At 36.5% G+C, this 23,136-nt stretch overlaps 1 protein-coding gene across 1 annotated transcript in view; it reads left to right on the plus strand.

Moving 5' to 3' along the window:
- The window catches only part of PHF20L1 (PHD finger protein 20 like 1), a 53,858-nt gene that overhangs the window by 20,843 nt on the left and 9,879 nt on the right, over positions 1-23,136 (plus strand). Inside the window, exons 10-20 of the mRNA XM_039381879.1 lie at positions 1,934-2,186; positions 4,206-4,391; positions 4,597-4,803; positions 11,889-12,107; positions 12,300-12,357; positions 13,622-13,737; positions 16,939-17,103; positions 17,486-17,667; positions 19,561-19,660; positions 21,821-22,016; positions 22,424-22,793. Coding sequence (XP_039237813.1) covers positions 1,934-2,186; positions 4,206-4,391; positions 4,597-4,803; positions 11,889-12,107; positions 12,300-12,357; positions 13,622-13,737; positions 16,939-17,103; positions 17,486-17,667; positions 19,561-19,660; positions 21,821-22,016; positions 22,424-22,793 — 2,052 coding nt within the window. The remainder of the gene's footprint in view (positions 1-1,933; positions 2,187-4,205; positions 4,392-4,596; positions 4,804-11,888; positions 12,108-12,299; positions 12,358-13,621; positions 13,738-16,938; positions 17,104-17,485; positions 17,668-19,560; positions 19,661-21,820; positions 22,017-22,423; positions 22,794-23,136) is intronic.

Here is a 23,136-nt window from a genome sequence, read left to right on the forward strand (position 1 = left end):
TTGTTTATATATTTTTAGTTTACAGTTGTCTTAAACCCAAAACCTCAGACAATTAGTTGCAGATACAGTAGTTTATTTAATTGTATTAGGGTATGTCATGTTATATTTCCTTTTGACCAAGACCTGATTAGATGGATAACATTAATTCATTAAGGTTTTTAATGTTAATTTGTCCTGTTAAGAGGTTAAGCACCTTATCAAAATCTTAATTTAATTTTTTTAATCTTGTTTAAATAACTTTGTAATTTGAAAGTAATGGATGCTGTAGTATGTCTTTCACATCTGTGAAGATGAACAATAAAATTGTTTATTTACAAGTTACGACTCTAATTAATTTCTGGTAATACCTCTCATAACCAGCATAGGTATCCTCCATGGTCCATGGAATATTTTATTTAAATGAATAAACTGCACTTAGTATGCGTGTAATTGAGTTATTCAAGGTAGCACTGATGTCTGCTGACTGGGATGTTTTGCACCGGACCTTTACAGGATAATTCCAGCGAGCAATTCATGTAGCATTCAAGGGTGCCCTTTTACAGACATAGAATGTGCTCTTGTGGGGTTTTATTTTACCTTTTTTTTTTTTCCTTCACTGGAACATGGAAAGTTCCAGTGGAAAATAAAATTGCAATTTATAACAAAACTCAATAATACCCTCAAATCACCAGAGATGAAATGTTTTTAGTTTGGATAAATTAATGCACAAGTTCTAGAAGTACCCTTCTGCTTTGTTAGTTATGGTTTTATTAGATGCTACTATGCTGTGTGATGTAACTGAGACAAGAAAGGGGACAGGCTTAAGGAGTTATGTTCAGATATTGTAGCTTGCCCTTATTAGGCAAGTTGTAACACATTCACGGTTTTAGTAATGCAGGAAGACCTTCCAGTTAAAAAATTTAAAATGCCAATGTCTGTCAATGCATGCTAACGGTCTAAAAATAATAGTGTGTGTTAAGAAGGATGAAAATTGATGAATTTGGAAAGCTGCTTTATGTATTGACTTTGTTTCCTTCAAAAACTGTTTTAACTCTTTATCTGCTCGTTTTTTCTCCAACAGTTAGCAATCTATTTAACCCTGTGGTGCTAGAAGTTGTGATTTCTTCATGTTTGCACAAACATATAATGTGGTGAAATCCAGACTCCCAGCACTGAAAGGGGTTGTGTGAGAGTGTGCTCAGTATTTGGAAACCTTTTGTTGTTTTCTGGCATTACTTAAAGGAGCATTATCAACTTTTTCAGGTTCTGAAAAATACAAATTTTTTTCATGTTAAATATGAATTTCTTGAGGAACTTCTTAATTATTTTTTTTGGTTTTGACTATGATCAGGGAAATGACCATGCAGGGAAAATTTTGGCAACTTTTTTTAAAACTTCAATCCCCTGAGGAAGGTTTGTTTGTTCGTAGCAGTGCCAGAGTTCAGGGAGTGTCTGGACAACACTCTCAGTCATATGGTTCAGCAGTAACCAGTCCTGCAAGGAGCAGGGAGTTGGACTCAGTGATCCTTATGGCTCCCTTCCAACCTCAGGTGTTCTGTGATTGTACATCGGTGTGTGTATTCCGACCTGGAACAAGTGTTCTCCAAGTTATACATGGAGACTGCACTGACAGTCCTGGTCAATTGGAGATGAAAGACTTCAGTGAATTTTTAAATGGGAAATAGAGGAAAAATATTTTCTTTTTGGGCTTTTTGCAGGTATTTCAAATAGTAAGAGTTGAGCCTTCTGAATACTGAAAACAATTGATAGTGCTCCTTTTAAAAAAGCAAAATTTAATGTGATGCATTTTAAATAGTTTTCACTTGTTCTTAAAATAATGTTGCTTTAATATGTGTTTGAATACTAAAATTGCTTTTAAAAAGATCAAAATAGAATACAAGAACTACAGCGAAGAAACTGAAATAAAAGTATCAATTTTTTATTATTTATTCAGGAGATTTCACCTAAACCACAAAGTCAGAAAAAAAATGAAGCTGATATTAGCAGTTCTGCCAACATTCAGAAACCTGCACTGTTATCCTCAACTTTGTCTTCAGGAAAGGCTCGCAGCAAGAAATGCAAACAAGAATCTGGAGATTCTTCTGGGTGTATAAAGCCCCCTAAATCACCACTTTCCCCAGAATTAATACAAGTCGAGGATTTGACGCTGGTCTCTCAGCTTCCTTCTTCTGTGATTAATAAAACTAGTGAGCACAGACATTTTAAAAAAAATACCGTAACTACTTATAAGAGATATACAGAAATTTTCTTTGGTTGTAAATGGCTATTGCTTTTAAAAATTAATCTGCTTTAAATAAAGGGTCCAAGTGGGAGAATTAGGGGTAGCTCAGTATTTTAAAAGTCAAGTTGCTTAATAAGGCATTTGAATTACTCTACCAGAAATAATACATTTAAATAATATATTGATATTTATAGAGTTGTGGCTTTTAATGGTTGGCTTTCCCTCCAGCTTAAATCTCCACGTTAGTATTAACAGTGATACAGGAAAAATCAAACCTCCCTTCTGAAAAGGGCCTGATTCATTAAAAAGAAAAGACATACACCTTGGTGTGGACCTTTCCTTCTCTGAGAAATTTCACCTTCAGCAGGCTGACGTGCTGTACCTGTTGGCTGTGGCATTCTTCACCTTATGTGATATTTCCTCCAAATATGATGTGAAAGAGAAGATGGGTTCAAGATCTGTGGTGGAGAAATATAAAAAATTGTGTTTCTTTGTCCCAGAAAAATCTCGTAGGTGTTCAGCTTCTTAACATATGTAACTGATTTGCCAAGTACCAAAATACTGTTTATCAGAAGAACAGGGAAAGTTTTACGCTGCTTGCGTGAATATGCTATTTTTTGTGACTATTAAAATATTTCTATAATTTTTTTTGAGATTACATTAGGGTTTTAGTGTTGCTTAGTGTCAGGTTCTTTGCCTGAAGAACATTGAGCGATGAGACCAAGGGTTAAAATAAATGCAGGTTTCAGTAAGTCAGAAGCTACATTTTTGTTTCACATTTAGAATAGTGATTGAGGATGGAAGACTCAACCTGCATCATGTGTTCCCCTTAACCTTCATATTTTCCCTTATAAGTTTCTTTTTAATCTTTACTCACAGATAACTCTAAATGAGTGGGAGAGGGAGGGGTGCAAATTCAGCTGTCTTCATTTATTCAGGACACAGTGGTAAAAACTGTATTTTGTCCCCAATAAATATTAGCAGTCATCTATATTGTAATACGCCTTCCATCCCCACCCCTAGAACAATGGTAAGTAGTTTTCCTGGAGCATGTTTATGTCTTGGGTTAAGTTAGACTTCTCTGTAGTGTATTTTAAAATTAGCTAATTTAAAAATTGGTTACTTAATAGCTCAGATCTTGTCTTTTAATGTTTGACTTCCAAGTTTTTGCTACCTCTAATGGAAATTTAGTTTTGCTATGTCTTTATTTTTAAATCTGTGCATCTTTGACTCTAAAAACTGCTTACAAAAAGGAGAAAAGAGTGATTTACAGTGTTATAGTGACTTAAATGTTTTTCTAAGGCAAAATTTTCTGAAACTGGGTAAAATTGGAGAGGTGTAGCAGAGTGTGGGTTTTTTGTTTTTAATGAATCAGGCCTATATTAACCTATATCAATCCTCCTCCCGTCTTTTTTTTTTTTATTCTGTTGAATCTAAAGTTCTGGAGCCTTCTCACTGTGCCATGCATTGGCAGTGTATGTTTCAGTTACAACTGGGGTATTGATATCAGGTTAGCAGAAGAGAGGAGGTGGAATATAAAATTAAACTCTGTTTTCAGTTATTTTTCTAAGTTATATGTTAACATTATCCATGACTTTTTGGATCATTAGCTGTGATCATTTGTTCTGGTTATTGGTAAATCCTATTGCCCCCTTCCATTTTAAGTAGCCTACTCTCATGGGTTATATGGGGAGGGTTGCTTATTGTAAATACCCTGTTTGCCTAAAACAACAACCTTTATCAGTGGGGAAGTAGGTGCCCTAATATTGTATAATAAGCAAAAACCAGAATCATGTCTTGAGCATAGCTCTTTCTTTTGCTCCTGATAGTCACAGTTTTGTAATTACTTTTACCGGTTTTGCTGTGATTACCAGCTTTGCAAATAAGAGCTAATTAAAATAGTCCCCATCTTTAGATCTCAAATACTGCGGTAAGATGATGGTATATCTCTCTGCTTCATGAACATTGAAAGATCTCTTTTTAGGTCCATCACAGCCAGTGAATTCCCCTAGATCCTACAAACATAGCCAGCGGAGAAGAAGATCACAGCGTTTAGCCACTTGCTCCTTGCCTGATGATTCTGTAGAAAAAGTTTCTTCTCCCTCTTCAGTTACTGATGGAAAAGTGTTCTCCATCAGTGGTCAAAACCAACAGTCATCAAAATTGGAGGGTAATGTATCTTAATCTAATAAAGAACTGCCCAAGAGAAATTGAATCATAAAAACTAAACCTTTCATGGTTTTCATCTAATGGGGTATTTTGACTTGCTGTAGCTAAAGCTGTTTGCTGTTCCTATGTTATGTAACGCTGCAATCCAGACTGTTGTTTGTTGGACTGTGTATCTTTTTTAATATGACATTTTTTCTTTTGTGTAGTACCTGATGTTGCTCATATGTCACTTGAGAAGCGTGGAACATGTCTCCCTCTTGATTTAAGCCGTAGTTCGGAAGTTACAGCGCCATTATCCACAGAATCCACTTTCTGTAATGAATATCCCAGTAAAGACAAGGAAGATTTTCAGATGGTTACATATCTTTCTTCTAAAGCAGTAACTGATGGAAGAGTAGCTACAACAGCGTCAGGTAAAGAGATTCAGTATACAACCAGACAGGTTTATAGCTACAGGGTTAAAATGTGTATGTATTCAGTCTCACAGAAAGAGGGGATATTTTTTGTTTTCCTTCCTTCACACTCAGAAACCTGCCACTCTTCCTGGACTCCATCTGCATATTCTTTATCTCCCCCTGGATTTGAGCTGCATTAGCACTTCTAACAGGTTTTAAGGAGAATCTGAGAGTGTGGAATGTTGGAAGCAGTATTTATTTCAAAAATATTTTAAATTATTGTTGAAAGTTGTAGAAATAATTAATGAAGTGTTTACTAACATACTAATATACACTTGTAGCTTCAGCTTTAAAACAGTGGTGCTTTCAGAGACAGTATTCCTCTGCTTTCTATTTGCAGCGGAAATTTTGCCCTTTGCTCGCTTCGAAATATTACTTGAAAATACTTATGCAAAGTCTTCAAAAACTTTTATATAGACTTGGTCCCCCTCAGAATTAGCACACAGTCCAGTACTGGAATTCTGTGCTGCCTCTCCCTTTCTAACAGTTTACTGACTTCTGTGGCTTACGTGAAACACTTGGATAGAGGTAATGAAGAGATATGGGGAAGGGTTGGTATAGTGGTTTGCAGGCCCTAGAAGTGGACTGCATTCATCCGGTGTGTGTTAGGTGTCCATGTAATTTCTTATAAATAAACCTCATGTGGGCGAGTATCAAATAATTTCTAACTGACTTCCAAGAAAGAATTCTTTTCACAAGATTTTTTTTTTTTTTTAAATGAGAAAATTGTACTGTAAAGTGAGGGGAAAAAATCAAATTATTATACTCTGCTGGGAAAGTTGTCGATAAAAGTGACTGATGGTAAGGGAGGACAGCATGACCTTAAAGGATATAGTTATGACACTTAAAATATATCTTACTCCATTAATCTGTGAATCTCTTAAACTAATTTGTAAAAATAAGGACTATGGGAATTTCTAATGAGCTGCCACTTGAGGTTTTTAAATAGTAAAATATTACTTAATTACTCAAATAATGTGACAGTCTTCATTTGCCCTTGATACATTGCATAGCAGTAGAATCACAGATTCCTGGGAAAAGTACCTCTGTAAAAGTCCTTTTTATTTTATATCTTCTACTACTAAGAGAAGTGCTTTTGGGAGATGTGTATTTGCCCACTCACTGAACAAACTCCTGAAAGAAACCAACAGCTTCCAACTGCCATCTGTTTCTTGTTTGGAAGAACTTCTTTCAGTTACTAGGAATTTAACTTCTGGCTTTTCTGGTATATTTTCTGGCTCATTTAATGTATAGTTGGTAATACTGGAAGTTGCCTGCTTCCATTATGGGCCTGGCTCAGAGTCCAAGTGAGGTGGTTCTAAACCCAGCATCCAGGAGTGCACTTGTACCTCGTTGCTTGTTGAACTGGGTCTTGGTCGTGGCCACAACTGAATCTCATTAAAGAAAGAATAAGTTTTGTTTATGGACACCTGTATTTGACTCGGAATTATTTGAGATGTCCACACAATTTATGTCAGGGTAAAACATTCCCTGATAAAATTGTTTGTTATTACTAGTTGAGTCTATTGTGGGAAGCTGGAAACACTTGCAACCTATGATGGAGAATAGAGTTTATACTGTATTTAAAGCTTAATGAAGCTTTTATTGTATCTATATAATTTTAAGAGTTATAAGCTCTAAAGGAAATGATTTTCCAGCTACCTTTTTGTCTTCTGGGTTTTTACCTTCCAAACAAATCTGCTTTTTTCCTGATTTCATGTATTACAGTTTTCCTCCATGCCTCCAGTGGAACTCTGTCTTGAGTTTTAATGATGACTTTTTGTCCAAATGTTAGAAGTTTTCAGTAGTTTGCAGTCCAGCATCATCTTGAGTATTAGCTTTGTGGCCTGATAGGCTAATCTATGCAATTTGAGATCTTTAATTCCTAGCAGGTTTTGGAACTACCTGCCTCTCTCAGTTGAATCTCTATGACTCTAACTGAAGCTTGTGTGGCTTTTGGTTTCATCTCAGGCTTCTAACTCTGGTGAAATTTGTTTATCCTTCTCATATTCTTCTTAGAAGAAAAAGAAGAATGTAGCTTTTATGCTCAGGTTTGAAACCTCTGGAGTTAATTTACGCCGTTGAATAGTTTTGTATTCTTTGCTTTAGAAGGCATTGCTTTGCCTTTGAAATAGCACAGGTTCTGAAGTCACGTTATTTAACAACACATTCTTCCATGCTTCAGAGAACTGATAGAATCCACTCTGTTTATCAGTACTTTTCTAATTAACTCGTTTAAACAATAACAAGCAAATATATAAAGGAGAGATGCCCAAAGCTTTCCTTTCTCATTCCTGTCAGAGCTTGAAATTATCAAGAAAAGTTAATTTGCACTATACAGGAACATATCCCTAAGTGCAGTTTAATATATTGCATTGTTCAGTGTATCCACTGTGACTCTATACACTACAAATTGAGAACTCTGGTGTAAAATCCAAACTGTCCTGTAATTGGGTTTTCTTGATCTGAAAGAACTGTTTCAAATTACGTCTGTTTATGATATTACTGTTTTTTAGATTTTATTGACACAGTGTGGACGGATCTGGTGTTCTACATTTTGACATCACTGGGGTTTGCTAAGTGCATTTAGATTAGACCCAATGTCTTTGTAATCTTTGAAGTAGATAAGTGTAGGTAGTTTTAGAGATGATGAAGGTAATGGAGGTATTTGGCCTAGAACAACCTGTTGTGGTCACTGCCCCTTCTGTAACAGAGCTGGACTGGTTTAGGACCAGAGATGTTATTTGTGGTGTTGCAAGTTCTGTCTTCTGATGGAACCTGTCAGTTGAGTCAGTTGAAAAAATAATGGTACTTTTTAAAATGATGTGTTTTAATTGCTTTATTCAAAAGTTACTGCCTCGGTGTTTTTCAGAGAAGGACTAGATGCACTGAAGTGCAGATACATAAATGGCAACTCATAGTAATAACACATAGATTTCAAAATCACTGCTCAAAATTAACAACTGATTGTTTTGTAAAGGCCACACAAATATTCTGTTATAATTCCTTCAGTCCACAAGCTCCATGGAAGTACTGTGCACTTTGGTACATCCTGTACCCATTAGTTACTGAACAGAGGTACTGCTTTGCCTAAACTGTTGTGAGGGCCTCCTTGTGAGTACACACATAACTAAGAATCTTTGTTTTCATTTGCCAAATTGCTTAAAATGCAGATAACTGGCCTTCAAATCCACAGTCAGTCAGAATACCTGCAAAACACTGTAGTTTTGCAGTTCTGAGTATATGAAGTGCAAATCTTTCTGTAGTTGTGCTTTTCTTTAGATTTGTGATTGTTTTTCTTGGTTTCTATAACTCTGTACCATTTGTGTTAGTTTAGCTGTTATGTATTGAGCAAACATTATTTCAGCAAGCAATCTGGGTTTTGAAATTTAAGTGAAAGGAAAATATCGTTACACTCAGTCATCTAACAATATAATATTTATAATACTAATATAACAATATTATCATTAGTTGTTATCTCCTGTTGTAACTAGTCTATAGATGCTGTTGCTACTAGGGTAACATTAGGTTAACTATATGGGAGAAATTTGCACTTAGATTAAAAGAAAAAGAACATTGCATACTTTTACATAATTTCATCGATAACAGTTTACTGCAGCAGGAACAAGAAACAGCTGATGGACAAAATTTTCAGAAAATGAGATCAGTGGCTTTTTAAAAACTCTTGCCTGCGTTCCTGGTTTACACTGCTTTTAAGAGGGGTGAACTGTAGCTCTTGTCACTTTGGGGCTGCTTGGAGTAAAACAAACACGTATTAACAGTCAGATTTAGTCCCTGATTTGAATGTCTGCCATTCTGATCTCTGCCCTGAAGTTCCCAGTTTGCGTTGGTTAGCTGAAAGCAAGCAAGAACCTCTTCATGGGCTTATCTTTCCTGAAGAGATCGTTTCGTGTAGGGTCTGATATTAATCTGTGATATGTAACTGAAATGTGTTTAGAAATAAAATTGATCCTATGTACTGGGAATTCAGAACACTAAATTAAACATGGCCAGCATAATTCATATTTCTGTTACAATAGGATTTAATTTGAATATTGATGCAGATAATGATATTTCTGTTATTATTTTGAAACATTGAAAGCCGCGGAATAGAATATCAATCAGCAAAATAAGTTGCCTCAGATTGGTACAACTTATTTGAATTTGCTGAATTGCAATAAGCAGTACCACTGCAAGCCCACCTGTGCTGCTGCACATGTGGCACATCATCTTGTCCCTGTGCCTGTGCTCAAATAAGGGGCTTTTGTCACTTCCCTGTGCCAGATCAGGAGAGGTAGCACTGGAAACGTGTCATTAGCTGGACTGGAAGTGCCATGGTTTGCATTTCTTTTTAATCTGAAATCAGTCTTCTAGTGATAAAATTGATCTTGGAACAGTGACAAAATCAGTAGTTTATCAAGTCTAATCTCTAGTCGTCTTTCTCTTTCCTGAGTGTTAACTGCAGACCTCCCACATTCACTGTGGGAGGTGTCTGGCTAGACTCCTGAGCAGGAATAAACTTGCAATTAAAAGTAACAGTTCAGAAAAGAGGTAGTGTTTCCGTAAAGGAACTAATATTTTTCTTGCTGTATTTGTTACTTGCCCTTCTGACTGACAATCGACTTTAATTTTGTGGTTACTTGTAAGGCAAGTGGTTACTTGCATGTGCATAGTGATTGCACTGTTGAAAAGTGGACTTTCCGAGCCTTAACACTTTATTTAGGATTTGAGAATTCAGGATTCTTAATCTAGAATGATATCTGATGAATAAAAGTAAAAACCAAGCATAACATTGCAATGTATGCAGGCGTAATAGCAATTCCTATTTTCAGGTTACTATAGAAAGGCAACCTGGAAAGCTCTGTCATAAAAATGGGTATTTGTGTGACTGGAGCAGATTTCTGCCCAACTTAAATGTTCTCTCAAATAGTTATTTTGTTACTAGTTGATGACTTTGTCAGATGTGCTTGTGTTGTGCATTATTCAGATACTGAAGCTTGTTGTGTTGTGGCTATCAGTACTGGAGCACATTTGAATGTCAGGTCAGGATTCCTTCTCAATCATGAAGTTTAAATACTAACTCATCTAATGTTGAGACTGAATTCCTTCTGAAATTGTTTGGATGGAGTGTTCTCACATCTCTTCATCAAAATGGCAGTGACCTAACTGAATTATGTGCATTTGGGTGATCCTTTTGTGCTTGTTACAGAAATGAGACAAGACGTTGATAGCGTGATGATGTGGGGAAGTGTCACTTTTTCTTTTACTAATGTGCTAAAATATACTTACTGCTCTACAGATGGCAAAGCGTTTCAGTCCTGTAACAGAGACAAATGGTAATTAGGAAACTCAAGAAAGGAATAATTTGGGTAGTGTTTTGTGTCAATAATAAGTATCCCAGTAAGCTAAATTCAGTTGAAATACAGACAAAGGCAAGAGCCTGAATAGCAGATCAGCCTTAAAAGGATTGTGGTGTTAGGTGAGATGGTTGATTTGAGGTAGGGCAGGACTCAGGTAGCCTCAGCCATGGTCATGCAGCTCGTGTGGAGTGGTAGGAGCCAGCACACAGAACTGAGCAGCAGCTGCTGGCTGGATGGCACGGTATAATGATGTCTTGCAGCTGGAAGCATCTGGCATTTAAAAGTGCTGTGTTGTGTGGTAGGTGATGTACCGCTTTCTACTTTTGCTACCCCTGTGGCTTTCTCACTCGGTGGCACTTTGTTTTCCCAGGAAGGCTGACTGGCAGCTAGAGTTACCTTTATGTAACCTGTGTGTTGCATCCTGCTAGAATTGGGTTGATCTGTCCGAGCCTGTAAGGCTGCTTTATAGAGTCAGCCCTATAGAGTTCCCTTTTCCCCAGAATCCTCTTTGAATTATGAATTTACTAAATTATCCTGACGCTGTTTATTTAAATCTATTTTTTGTTCTATTGCTGAATATTTAAAAAAGAGTAAATCAAAGAAGGTCAAAGGGGGAGCTCAAAGAACCCATTCCAGATGAGCTCCATATTTTGTCTTGTTGAATATCATGACCAATAGCAGGTATTTTTCATGACTTTTTACATGCTGTTGCTTTTGTTTCGCTTCTCTGCTGAGAGACACCAAAGATAACTGGTGCCTCTAAGAGTTTACCTCTTGCATTGAAAAGCCTGAACCTCTTATAACTTTGAAGAGCTGCATTTTTGCACAGTATGTCCTTGGCATGTCCTGAAATATCCTCAATGGCCTGATGAAGATTAGGCTTTCCTAATTATATTTAAATGAAACTTGAAGCTCTCAGCATATTGATGGACACAGTAATAGAGAGTTTTGAATTATCTCAGTAATGTTCTTTATAAATAACTTTTATTCTAGTTTATTTAGAAATTATTATAAATATTAGCAATGAAAATTATAATTTTAGTTTTGTTTTGCCATGTTACTTCCTAGTTTGCATCAAACAGAGGTTTAAAAAAACCTGTTAAATATTTCACAGAATAAACTTTTCTGAATAGTACAAGATAAGAATTGTCAGTATATGGTGCTGAGTTCTGACAGATCATCACAGTATTTTGCATGTAATTCTAATGTTGATTAAATACCTACGTGAAAGACAGTGAATTATTTAAATATTATTAAAATCAACAAAAAAATCAGGAAGCAGAAGTGTGTTATACATAGCCTAAAAATGTTGTGCTGGAGTTTAATTTCTTTGTTAACATAATGGAGCATTAAGTTAAATTATGCCGACAGTGTAGCACCTTTAATTATTACTCTTATCGTGGGTTTCCATTACAGTGAAATAAAAAGGAAACAAAAAGGGTTAAAAGAGGCAAGAAAAGTACACTTTAACCAGTACAAGTAATTTAAAAACCCAAAACAGAAACTTTCTGTGGCATGTATTGTCTTGTGCGTAAGACTAAGACCTAGGCATTCATATGAAGTAATTATCTGTTAAGTGTGGTGATGCTATGACCAATACTGACGTTTCAGGGATCTGACCCAGCCAGTGAGCTGGCTGCAATCCCTATGGAATGCCTAGTAAATCTGTCTTCTTGTTTTCAGCACCCTTGTCCCATGTACATCGCTTGCATCTGGAAATGCCTTTAACCAATAGTCTAAAGTTACCTAAAGGGAATAGTAAAAAAAAGAGGTCTTCCACATCAGTGAACTCTGAAGGGACAGAGATACAGTGCTCTGTGCCCATAAAGGAGAAGTGTTTTGAGAGTCTGAAGGAAAAAATATTAAAGAACATGATTGAGAAGGACAAGCATTCAGAAGTTGGTAAACTACAACACTTTTTGTTTCCAGTGCTTTAGATGATAAAAATAATTGTAAAATGATATTAAAAATAATTTTCATGTTTGTATCTTATTACTGTGTGCCATTAGGATGTCTTACGGTCTAATGACTTTTACAAGAAAGTAGGTCATCAGCCAGACATTGGCCTTATGTTGTATATTCTTCCATTTGCAGGTGCAGCGAAAGTGGAAAGAAAAGGAAAAGTGGAAGAGAAAAGTTCTTCAGCGTATGGTGTGTAGAGTGCAGTATTATTTTTAGGAAAAAAAAGGAGAAATTCTCTTAACACTTGATGTCTCTGAAGAGCAAATGTGAAAGCATAAAATATTTCCAGGGCCCAGCTGCACCACTTTTGTACTTTTGGGTCTTAAAAACAGTTTTTACGTATATGACAGGTTTATAAAAAAAGAATAATTTTATAAGATAAAATTAAAGTGTCCGTAGCAAGGATTTTGAAGGATCCAGAGGTACTTATGAGATGCCTGCTGCCTCTGGATTTTCATTTTGGTTGTTTTTTTTTTTTTGTGAAATGATTGATACTGGTTATTTCATTGTACTGACAGGTTCGAGGTGGGAGGAGCAAAGAAGTGTTACTAGCAAAATATTTGGCAATTCATGAAATAAAATATAGGAGGACTTTGGTTTTATCCTGTGTTTAAAATAAATTGTTAGAGACAGGCAAGAATTCCTAAGTGATTCTTCCTTGTTCCTCCTGGAAGTAAAAGTTTTGTTTCTGTATTCTTCAAGATAATAAGACTCCAATTTGTGTGCAGGAAATAATCCTTAAATGCTGACTTTAAGGTTTATTTTTTGTAGCAAGTTAATGTCATTGTTTGTCTCACTGCTTATTATTTAAAAAATGATTGTGGAGTGAGACTGTTGTAGGGTGTATTTTGTCTGGGGAGAATTAACAGGATAAGTAGAATTTTTCAGAGTCAAAATACTTGTCCTCATGTATACCAACAGTGGTTAAAAGTGAACTGCAGTGTAAAAATGTGTCAAATTCTAGACAGAATCAGTTTTCTGTGAGGATATGGCTGTATAGTGCAAAGTGCTGACAGCATCAGCAGATCTGTGATACTGAAATTTCCTTCAAATGTCTTTATATAGGCCTAATATGTGTTTTTAGGACAATGTTATCCTTATAACTGGGAATTTAGCACTTCTGAAAGCTTTTTCTCTTGTCCAAATCTTTTTGTTATAAACTGTAAGTAAAATAGATGTTACAAGCTATTTAAATGATGTTTAAATCATTTTATGTGCTTTGCTGTATCTTTTTCTGCTATGATATCTCATTTGGAAATACTAAAAATGGTAAAATATTATTTGTTGAATGAGATTCCTTCAAACTGTTGTACCAGCAGCTAAGGAGAGATGTGCCCAAGATAGCGAGTAAACTAAATGAATCACTTTGGTCTGATTAGACAACTAGAACACTTGATTTTGAATGTGTCTTTTTAGGTTCAGCTGAATACTACTGCTGTTTTAAATTGTTTAATTTTTGTTTCAGGTAAAAAGAAAGAAAAAGAAAAGGAGAAAAAAGAGAAAAAGGAAAAAGATCATAAACCAAAACAGAAAAAGAAGAAGAAAAAAAAGAAGAAATCTAAGCAGCATGGTAAGTTCAATTTATATTTTTTAAAATAAGTAAAACCACTCAGTATATTTCTGGCTTTAGATTGTAAAACTTGTTTCTAAACAATACTGATGTCAAATTTTAGAAATTTCAAGGAATAACTTCTGGCCTTAAATATGAAAAGGACACTTAGGTCTGTGACCTCTTTTTTTTTGTGTGTGTGGGTTTATACCCTGTCTCTATGTGCAGATATTTCATAGATCTTTTTTCTTCCTCCAAAAGATACACTTACTCTTTTCATCTCTTTTAATTCTTCATTTGAAGCTCTATATACATGTCCTACCTATTTTACTTGGACACTAAAATTATTCTAGTATCTAGTCTGTTGCTAAATTTCAGTGGTTTACTGTAGACAATGCAGCCCCTCCTCAACAGTTAATCCTTAACAGCTGAGGTTGGTGTCTCTGTTGTAACAACCTTGTCTGTTGCCTTGACAAATGGGGATTATGTTATGTGGATTATGTGTTTCTCTGTCCAAGATTTGTGCTATAACATGAAAGTGCTTCCAAATCATGCAGTGCTTGAGTGTGAATTGCAGTATTGTAGGTTTCGTGTACTTCACCATATTTAGATTGGAGTAATACAGTTTTAAACTATAAACTTTAATTGCCTATTTTACCTAAAAATTATTGGGATTTTTTACTTGCACTGAGAAGACATTTAAGTATTTGCAAGAAGATACTGATAAATGCTAGGTATGTGCCCTGTATTGTTCCTTGGTTTTGCCTTGTTGATATTGTAAGGTGGTTTGCTGTGGGTTGTTTGTTTGTGGTTTTTTTCATCTTTTTATACCTTTGGTCTTTCTGCCAACTCATCTTGAAACTTAGAAACCTGGCAGAGGTACCATGACTAGGTTCTAACTGTCCAGTGTTTGTAAATATGAGAAGAAAATATACCTAGTGCCCCAGCGAATACAAATGTTAAATCCAGATGCAGAAAACAATGAGTAAAACTTGAACATTCTTATTCTTAACAAATTCATTTTGTGAAAATCTGGTTTTAGCGATACAGAGGTATTCTGTCTGGCTTTTTTTATTTTTTAATTGGGGAAAAAAGAAAAATTCTTTGACGGATTCTGACTCGAGTGTCTGACACTGAAAAAACCCATCTGTCAAAAGAAATAGGACTCTTTCTCCAGGACTAGTGCACTCTACTCCAGGCATGAACAGAAGTATAAGGGTGTTAGACATACTCCTTTAGTTTGGAGTCAGATTGAGGCATCTTGGGGAAGAACAGGGAATGGGCACATTGTGTGCACCAGATAAGTTTTGCACAAGACTTCAAAACAAACAAAAACTGTTTTTTCTTCTCTGAGTGTATATATGAAATGCTGATTGTGTAAAACCCACATAACAGAAGGTGGGTAATACCTGTTATTTATACTGCTCTGTTACAGTGAGGTTGATAGCAATGCTGTTGAAATAATCAGCTCAACTACTCATTGAGTTGATTCCTCTACAGTGAATATCCTTGGGAAATGATGGAGATAGTGTGCTTTTGACAAGAGAAAGTAAAGCGGAACAGTGACTTTGTGGAGGGTTATTTAGGGGAGAAGGATGTTGTGGAACCCATTGCAGGAAAGCTGTTACAGGTGGGATCAGGAATGCTTCCTACAGAAGGATGAAAGTGTACAAATCTGATTACTCACTTATATTCAAAGTAATAAGTTTTAAGAGAAGTAAATGGATAGGGACTCGTATTTACCAGTTGAAGACATGGACTTGCTTAAGTGGGTCCAGAGGAGGCCACGAAGATGATCAGAGGGCTGGAGTACCTTCCCTATAAGGAAAGACTGAGAGACTGTTTAGCCTAGAAATGAGAAGGCTCTGGGAACACCTTACAGTGGCCTTCTAGTACTTAAAGGAGACCTACAGAAAGGATGGGGGGTGGTTCTTTATGAGGGAGTGTAATGGTGGGGCAAGAGGTAACCATTTTAAAATGAATGAGGGACGATTTAGATTAGATATTAGGAAGAAATGCTTTATTGTGAGAGTGATGAGGCTCTGGAACAGATTTCCCAGAGAAGTTGTGGATGCCCCATACCTGAAAGCGTTAAAGGATGGGCTGGATGGAGCCCTGAGCAATCTCGTTAACCCCAAGCATCACTTGCCCAGGACTATGTGCAGACAACTTTTCCATATCTCCAAGGAGAGAGACTCATGATCTCTCCCAGAACAGATCAGACTCAGGGCATGCCAGACAAGTGTTCTGACCACCAAACTATTTATGCACAACTGGCCCTCTTTATCCTGTTATTCCCCTATTCTCCCCAAATCACTTTGGTCCATCCATTTTCCCCACCTTTGTTTTCATTCCTAAACATTCCATAATGAGTCTTTTGCAATCCCAAAATTATTTTCCCCTACATCCCATAGTGGGCTCCAACCACCCTTAGTCCAGAAGGTGATCCAGAGAGTCCTCTGGGTAACATATGATGTGTTTCATACATGGACAATGGAGGCAATGGCGCTGCTGGGAAAGCCCTGAGAGGGACCTGGGCAGGGTGTGCTTGTTGTTTGCCTGCTCATCCTCCTCCTCTGGGCTTGTGTATACTCTCCTGGGGTGCTCCTGGGCCCGTCCCAGGATGCGTTGGCCTGTCGATGACCGGTGGCTCCTGACATGGCCTTGGGAGCATCCCAAGAGGATTTTCTTTGGGCTCCCTGTGTCCCTGCTTGGGAGCATCCCAAGAGGGTTTTCTTTGGGCTCCCTGTGTCCCTTTGCAGGTGTGCTGACAAGCTTTTGTCACTCACACTGACAGGATCTGTGATTACCTCTGGGTAGCAATGTTGGTAGTGCTGCAAGCAGACGTAAGGCAAAAGGGAGAACTCTCTAAGGATAGCAGGTGGTACAGGATGAATTGTGGAAAAAGGAGACTGTATAATGTTCCAGGAAAAATTATTCCTCTGTACATTCAGAGATATTCAGAGACTGGGGGGGATTAAATTGGTGATGCTTGTTTTAGCTATCAAACTTGATTATGTTTCTTACTGCAATTCTTTTACTAAAATGTTACGAAGAGATTTTGCCATTTCGTAGTTTCATTTTCATCATCCTGATACCTCAGTGTTAATATTCTGTACTTCTGAGCATAATGTTGCAGTATAATCTATAAACAGTATTTTTTTTTTTTTCATTTGTCATAAACTACTTTTGTAAGAGCAGTTTTTTCTTTTAACTTTTCAGATTATTCAGATTATGAAGACAGTTCTGTTGAATTCTTGGACAGGTGCTCCTCTCCCTTAACCCGGTCGTCGGGCAGCTCCCTGACTTTGCGCAGCATGTTCTCGGATAAGAACACAACCTACCAGTATCCAAGAGCTATTTTGTCTGTTGACCTTAGTGGAGAAAGTAGGTTGGCTGAACAGCAAATTTCAGTTTACATGTTTAATGCTTTAAGAAAGAGAATTAAAAGAAAATAATTCAGTTTATGTTTGGATTGTAGCTATAAATATGGCGACTGATTTAACCTTCATCTATTTAAATCAAAATACTCCTCAAGCTGTTCTGCATTATACTTGCTTTGGTTAATTGTTGCTACTCTGCTTCTGAGGAGAGCACCTTAAAGACATTTTGCAGAATTCATTGTGAAATCTGATATACCAACAGTGTGTTTGAGAGCGATATTTTTTTGCTATACGCAGGTTAAGATTTTTAACTGCCAAAATCCCTGTATTTCTCTGAATTATTGTGCCTCTCTACAGACAATTTCACATGTATTTATTTTTATTAGACCTTTCAGATGTGGAGTTCTTGGACGATTCTTCCACAGAGAGTTTGTTACTTAGTGGTGATGAATACAATCAGGATTTTGATTCAACTAACTTTGAAGAGTCTCAGGATGAAGATGATGCTCTCAATGAAATTGTTAGATGCATTTGTGAACTGGATGAAGAAAATGGCTTTATGATTCAGGTAAAGAAATTTGGTGTGTGGAGTTGCATTTTCCATGGGAATGTTTTGCTCTGAAGGTGCCCTTTTGATGTATTGGAGACCGAAGTTATGTAGAGAGTGGTAAATAAAGTAAACAATAACAAAATATCTTTTGTTCTGCACTTGGCTTGGCTCTCTTCAGTGTGCATGCAGAACTGTTGCTCTAGGATGGGGTTTCTCTTGCAATTTGATATGTAGGAAAGATTTTCTTGATAGACAGCTGATAAATTTGGAATAAAGTGTCCTTTCCCACACAGAAACCATGGCTTCTGTCCCCAGACCATCCCAGTTATCAGCACTTCTACATTAGCCCTTGTGCTTTACAGTACCACTTGCAGAAACCTCTCTGCTCACTGTAAATGACCGTCAGCTGTGACATTACTCCTCTGCAGAAACTAATATTGTCAGTACTTTAATGTGTGTGCTTTATCTTTAGAACAGCACTTCTCACACTGGATATCACTACCAGGTTTTAGAAACTGCTGAGAATTTAAATCTTAACTTGGTATAGATAAAAGGGAAGAAGAATATATCATGACAGCATTCAAATGTTGATGGATTGCAACTCCTGCTGCTTATTTATTTATACTCCAATAAGGAGGGCATTTCCCATCTACTAATGAGTAATTTCACGTCTTTTCCTCAAGGCATTTATAATGTAGTGAGTAAATCAGGTGCAAAGGAAGAAGAACAGTAAGGAAGAACTTGGTTGTCAGTAACTTTAAAAAAGGCATGAATTTCCTGTGGTTTTTTTCCCCCCCATTCAGAAAACAGGTTTATATTCAACTGTGACTGTGGTGCAGCTTCTTTTGAAAGTGTGGAGCTTTTTTAGTCAAGATTTGAAGGAAGCAGGTATGGCTGTCCTGTGTTAGTGGACTTAGTCTTTTGGAAATGACAGAGCCCTGAAAATGAAGGACACAGAGGCTGTGTCTGGGAGCAGAAGTGCTGTGTTGGAGGAACTGAGCAGGAATTTGGCTTATGTTAATGATGTGGACAAATGGACTGGTGTAAAATCTTTGGAGTGAGGAGAGGAAGTTGTAGCCATAGTGGTATGACAGGAGGAAAGGTGACTGGTGTTTTAAATAGGTTGATAGTCAAAAGCAAGTCAAAGCAAAGAGGAGAGATTTTTCAGTAGTAAACCAGCAGATATTTAAAACACTGGCAAGCACAAAGTTGAGAAAGGGAAATGTCTTTATAAGAGGTAGTTTCCTGCCTGTTCCTGAAGTCCAGTGACAGCCTGATTTTTTTCCTCTTCATGCCTTATCTCACCGATAGCAACCAGTTTGCTGTTTCTAGGCCCTCATTTGCTCTCTTCTGTTTTACTCTTCTATTCTCTTGTTTCTCCTCTTTCATTTTCTCTTAATTTTCTTTTTCTTTTAGATTTTCCATTGGTACGATATTAAAAGCACATCTTTCTAGCGCACTGGAGAGATGCTTTGTAAATATAAATAATTAAACTGAAGAGTTTTCTACTTTTCACTGTTATGCTGTAATGTATTACATTATCTTTCTACTTTACTGTAATATTATACTCCTGTCTTATGTTTCACTACTAAATATGTAGGTGCTAAAATATTGAATGTTGTAATAAAATATTATTAAATATTACATCTTCAGTTTCTTTTTTTTTTTCCCCAGTTTGGAATTTGTGGTTGAGGTAACTTTCAGAACTAGAGCTCTTTTTTTATCTTAATGTCTTTGCCTACCCAAACACAAATTACCCAACTAAAATGATCATGCTCAAAACAGCTATTTAAGTTAAACTGCCATTCTTTGCATTTTGATGATACAAGAAATGGCTCCTGATTTTTTGAATCTACTTATCTCAGATTTGGTTTTTCCTTTTGTTTTGTTTTTTTTTTCCCCTGATGTCAGTGTGAAGAATGCTTGTGTTGGCAGCACAGTGTATGCATGGGACTATTGGAGGACAGCATTCCAGATCAGTACATCTGTTACATCTGCAGAGATCCACCAGGTATGGGTAAACCACCTTTATCTGTAGCTCTCTGCTTGGGATTTTTGAGCAGAGATGTTATGCATTGCTTAAATTGTTAAAGCTTTGTCTGTTTTGTGTTATGTGTTTTGCTTCTTTGGGGCGAGTGATTCTAAGTTTGCCTCTCAGCAGAAACTTAACTTTCCGGTTAGAAACATCTTGGTCAGCTGTGCTAAATCTTATTCATATTGCTTTACATGTTGAAACTGAATTCCCCCACAACCTTAGCACTTTTTTATGTCTGTGTAGTGCAGGAACTTCCAAACAAATCATTCTTGTTGAGAGATCTGTTTTGCCAATACTTGGAATCACATTTCACTTAAATATTTTTTGGAGAAAAAGGACTCATTACTGTAGTACACTCAAATATGCTGTGGAAGTAATTTCTTATTAATTACAATTTTATAATGTTTTCATTTGCCCCGAGCTGTGCAAAGGTGTGGCACTGACTCTGTAAAAGATAGAAAAATCTAGCAGTTTTTATGGTAAGCAGCAGTGCACAAACAGCACACGTTGAACTTGGTTCAGCTTTTAAGAACTAGGAAAATTCTATTTACTTTTAAACTGAATACATTTGATTAGGAAGGTGTTGATTTCAAAACAGTTCTCTGATAAACCCATTTTTCTTAACGCATATTTGGAGAAAAACTGTACAATTTGGAAGAAAATTTTTTGTATTTTTTTCTGACAGGTGATACAAATGCTCGTACCTGTCTTCTGGTGAAATATCCAGCACTCCAGCTGTTTCAAAAGGGCAATGAGACCTCAAATTTACTTTCATTATAAGTTTAATCTGAAAACTGTTTGCAGAGTTTTTATTAGCTGTTTTTGTGAAGAAATATTAGGAAAATAGAGCTGGAAAGATGTGACTTTGTTCCATTTGCCCCAGTCTGAATCTAATCTGGTTGTAGAGAGTCTTGTTTGATAGTTCTGTGTGGTGTCTTTTTGAGCAGTCAAGCTTTTTCTTACTAAACCCAGCAAATTTGTCTTGTGTTCTTTCCCGGCACTGTGCTAGGTACTTCGTTTTCCCCTGCTATGCAGAGTCTGTGTCCCTAATTTTTATCTTCTTTCCCTTCCTAACCATTACTTCTTTTCTTTCTATGTCAGGAGAAAAAAGTCATTCTCAATGTCAGTATTTTAAAGTGTATTGGGATAATGGGCAAAAAGGAGATAGACAGGGTATTCTCCTGAAAGGTATGAAGGGCTTCCATCAACCCATTCTTTGTTCTGTATATGATGATAGTCTGATTTGAAATTGAGTGTAAGATATTTTGGTCAGTCCATTTGGGTTCCTTGTTGTAAACAATAATGTTGCAATAATTAGCATTATGCATTTCTAGTTTGGGGATTTTTGGGGGGTTTTTTTGTGGAGTTTGTTTTGGTTGTTTTTTTTTTTATTATTGGTTGAATTTGATTGGGTTTTTCAAATAAGCATTGAGTTACTGTAGAAGCATTAGCTAAATATTCGTTCATGCTAGTTGGGTTAAGGCTGTAGATGTTACCATGGCATGGGAGACCAAGGGCCCACATAAAGCAATACCAAGGTGTCTGGTGAAAGGCACCTCAAAGGAGAATGTTAGAGCTCTGCTGTCAGATAACTTTGTAATATCTGCTTTTGTGAAGCCTTCTCCTGACTTCTAATAAATAGACACTGACTTGAGTATTGAAGCCAAACACTGGTCTTTTAGAAACAAGCTAGGTTTTTTGGATATGTCAGTATAAAATCCACTCTCTAACATTTCTCTTGGTAACTTAGACTTCCTTTTTCTTACAAAAAAGTAAGCTGCAGTATTTACATAAATAAAATGCCAATTTAAACTTTTTTTTGGTGATTATTTTGATAATAGCACAGTTCTTAATATCATATAATTTGATGACAAAGGTGATTAGATTTTAATTTCAAATGCCATTTACAGAGATCTTGAGGTTTCAGGCTTATTTTTGTTTTCATACGTTTTAAGACTTTCTTCTTAATCCATGAAAACTAAATTTTAATATATTAATAGCAAGATCTTGAGTCGTCCTTTCATGGACGTCAGGAGATATTTAGGAGAGTACAGCATATAATTATAGCACTCGAGTTGTAAATGTAATTCTACTGTGGCTTTAGATGGCCCTCAATTTGTTTATTGCTCACCCCAGGACAGAGGTGGAGTGCCAAATATCTTTATGACAAAGACTGGCTAAACAATGGACACATGTGTGGATTATCATTTTTGAAAGAAAACTACTCTCATCTTAATGCCAAAAAGATTGTGTCAACACATCACCTACTGGCAGATGTTTATGGTGTCACTGAAATACTGCATGGGTTGCAGTTGAAGATCGGGATATTAAAGTAAGTATCAGTCCAAGGTTCATTTTCCAGCTGTAGATATTCAGGTAGCAGAGACTACCGTTGTCCCGTATACATTTTTCTCTCACGTTAGAATTCTTTCTTGTATAATAGTTTAAGTAATTCAAGTGCAAGATGTAGAATACCCTCAGCTTCAGTGGGAGTTAGGTGTTCAGTATCCAAGAAGATATGATGTATTGGGATAATTTGTGACTTTTTTTTTTTTGTCAATCTTATGTTTCAAGGGACATTCTAGATTTATCTTAAATTGATGAGTGACCTATGAATACTTAGTGTTTGATGATGGTGCTTATCAGTAGCTGAGATCTAGCAAAATTGGATGTTTAATAGTTAAGTGCTGTAAGTGGTGCTCTCTGTAACTTGATTTTTTTTCCTCCCCTTCATTGCAGAAATAAACATCACCCAGACCTTCATCTCTGGGCTTATTCAGGGAAGCGAAAAGAACAAGAACAAAGAACTGTTGGGGTAGAGAAAAAATTAGTAACTTTACAGGATGCTGTTAATCCAGCTGAAAGGACGTGTCATAGTCAAAACCATAAAGAGCCACCCAGTATACCCCCGAAGATGGAAGAAACGTACATCACAAGTGAGCACAGTTACCAAAAACCACAGAGTTTTAGTCAAGACTACAAAGCAGTCACTGACCCTATGAGCTCAGATGATGAAGACACAAGTAGTTTTGAGGAAGATCAGGAATTTCACACAGAGAATAAAAACTGTTTACAATATTCTTTTAAAGATGGTGGCATGAGTGAGCAGGTAAGTATCCTCCTTCATCTGGGGAGTTTCTTAGTTGGGCCAGTATGCTCAATCTGATCAAGCTAAAGCATATACAAGTATTTAAAAGTGCAAGTCAACATGTTCTATCAGATAAGTCAGCAGAAAGCACGAGAAGCAAAGTCGGAGCACTGAAATAGTTTCAGGTGATGTATATTCATTTCAAATGCAAAGTATGGTTGAAGTATTGCCTGTACTAAAACTTCTATACTCAATCCAGTGTTTTGAGAGGGGGAAAACCCCTTATGCTTAAAATGCAGGGTCTTGGAGCAGAACTTTTAAGTGGTTTTTGCAAGGTGTGAGGAAAATGGGATACATTTCCATT

This window comes from Pipra filicauda, unplaced genomic scaffold (genome assembly GCF_003945595.2).
Source record: "Pipra filicauda isolate LSUMZ 115617 unplaced genomic scaffold, ASM394559v2 scaffold245_size1146780_pilon, whole genome shotgun sequence".
Classification (NCBI taxonomy): domain Eukaryota; kingdom Metazoa; phylum Chordata; class Aves; order Passeriformes; family Pipridae; genus Pipra; species Pipra filicauda.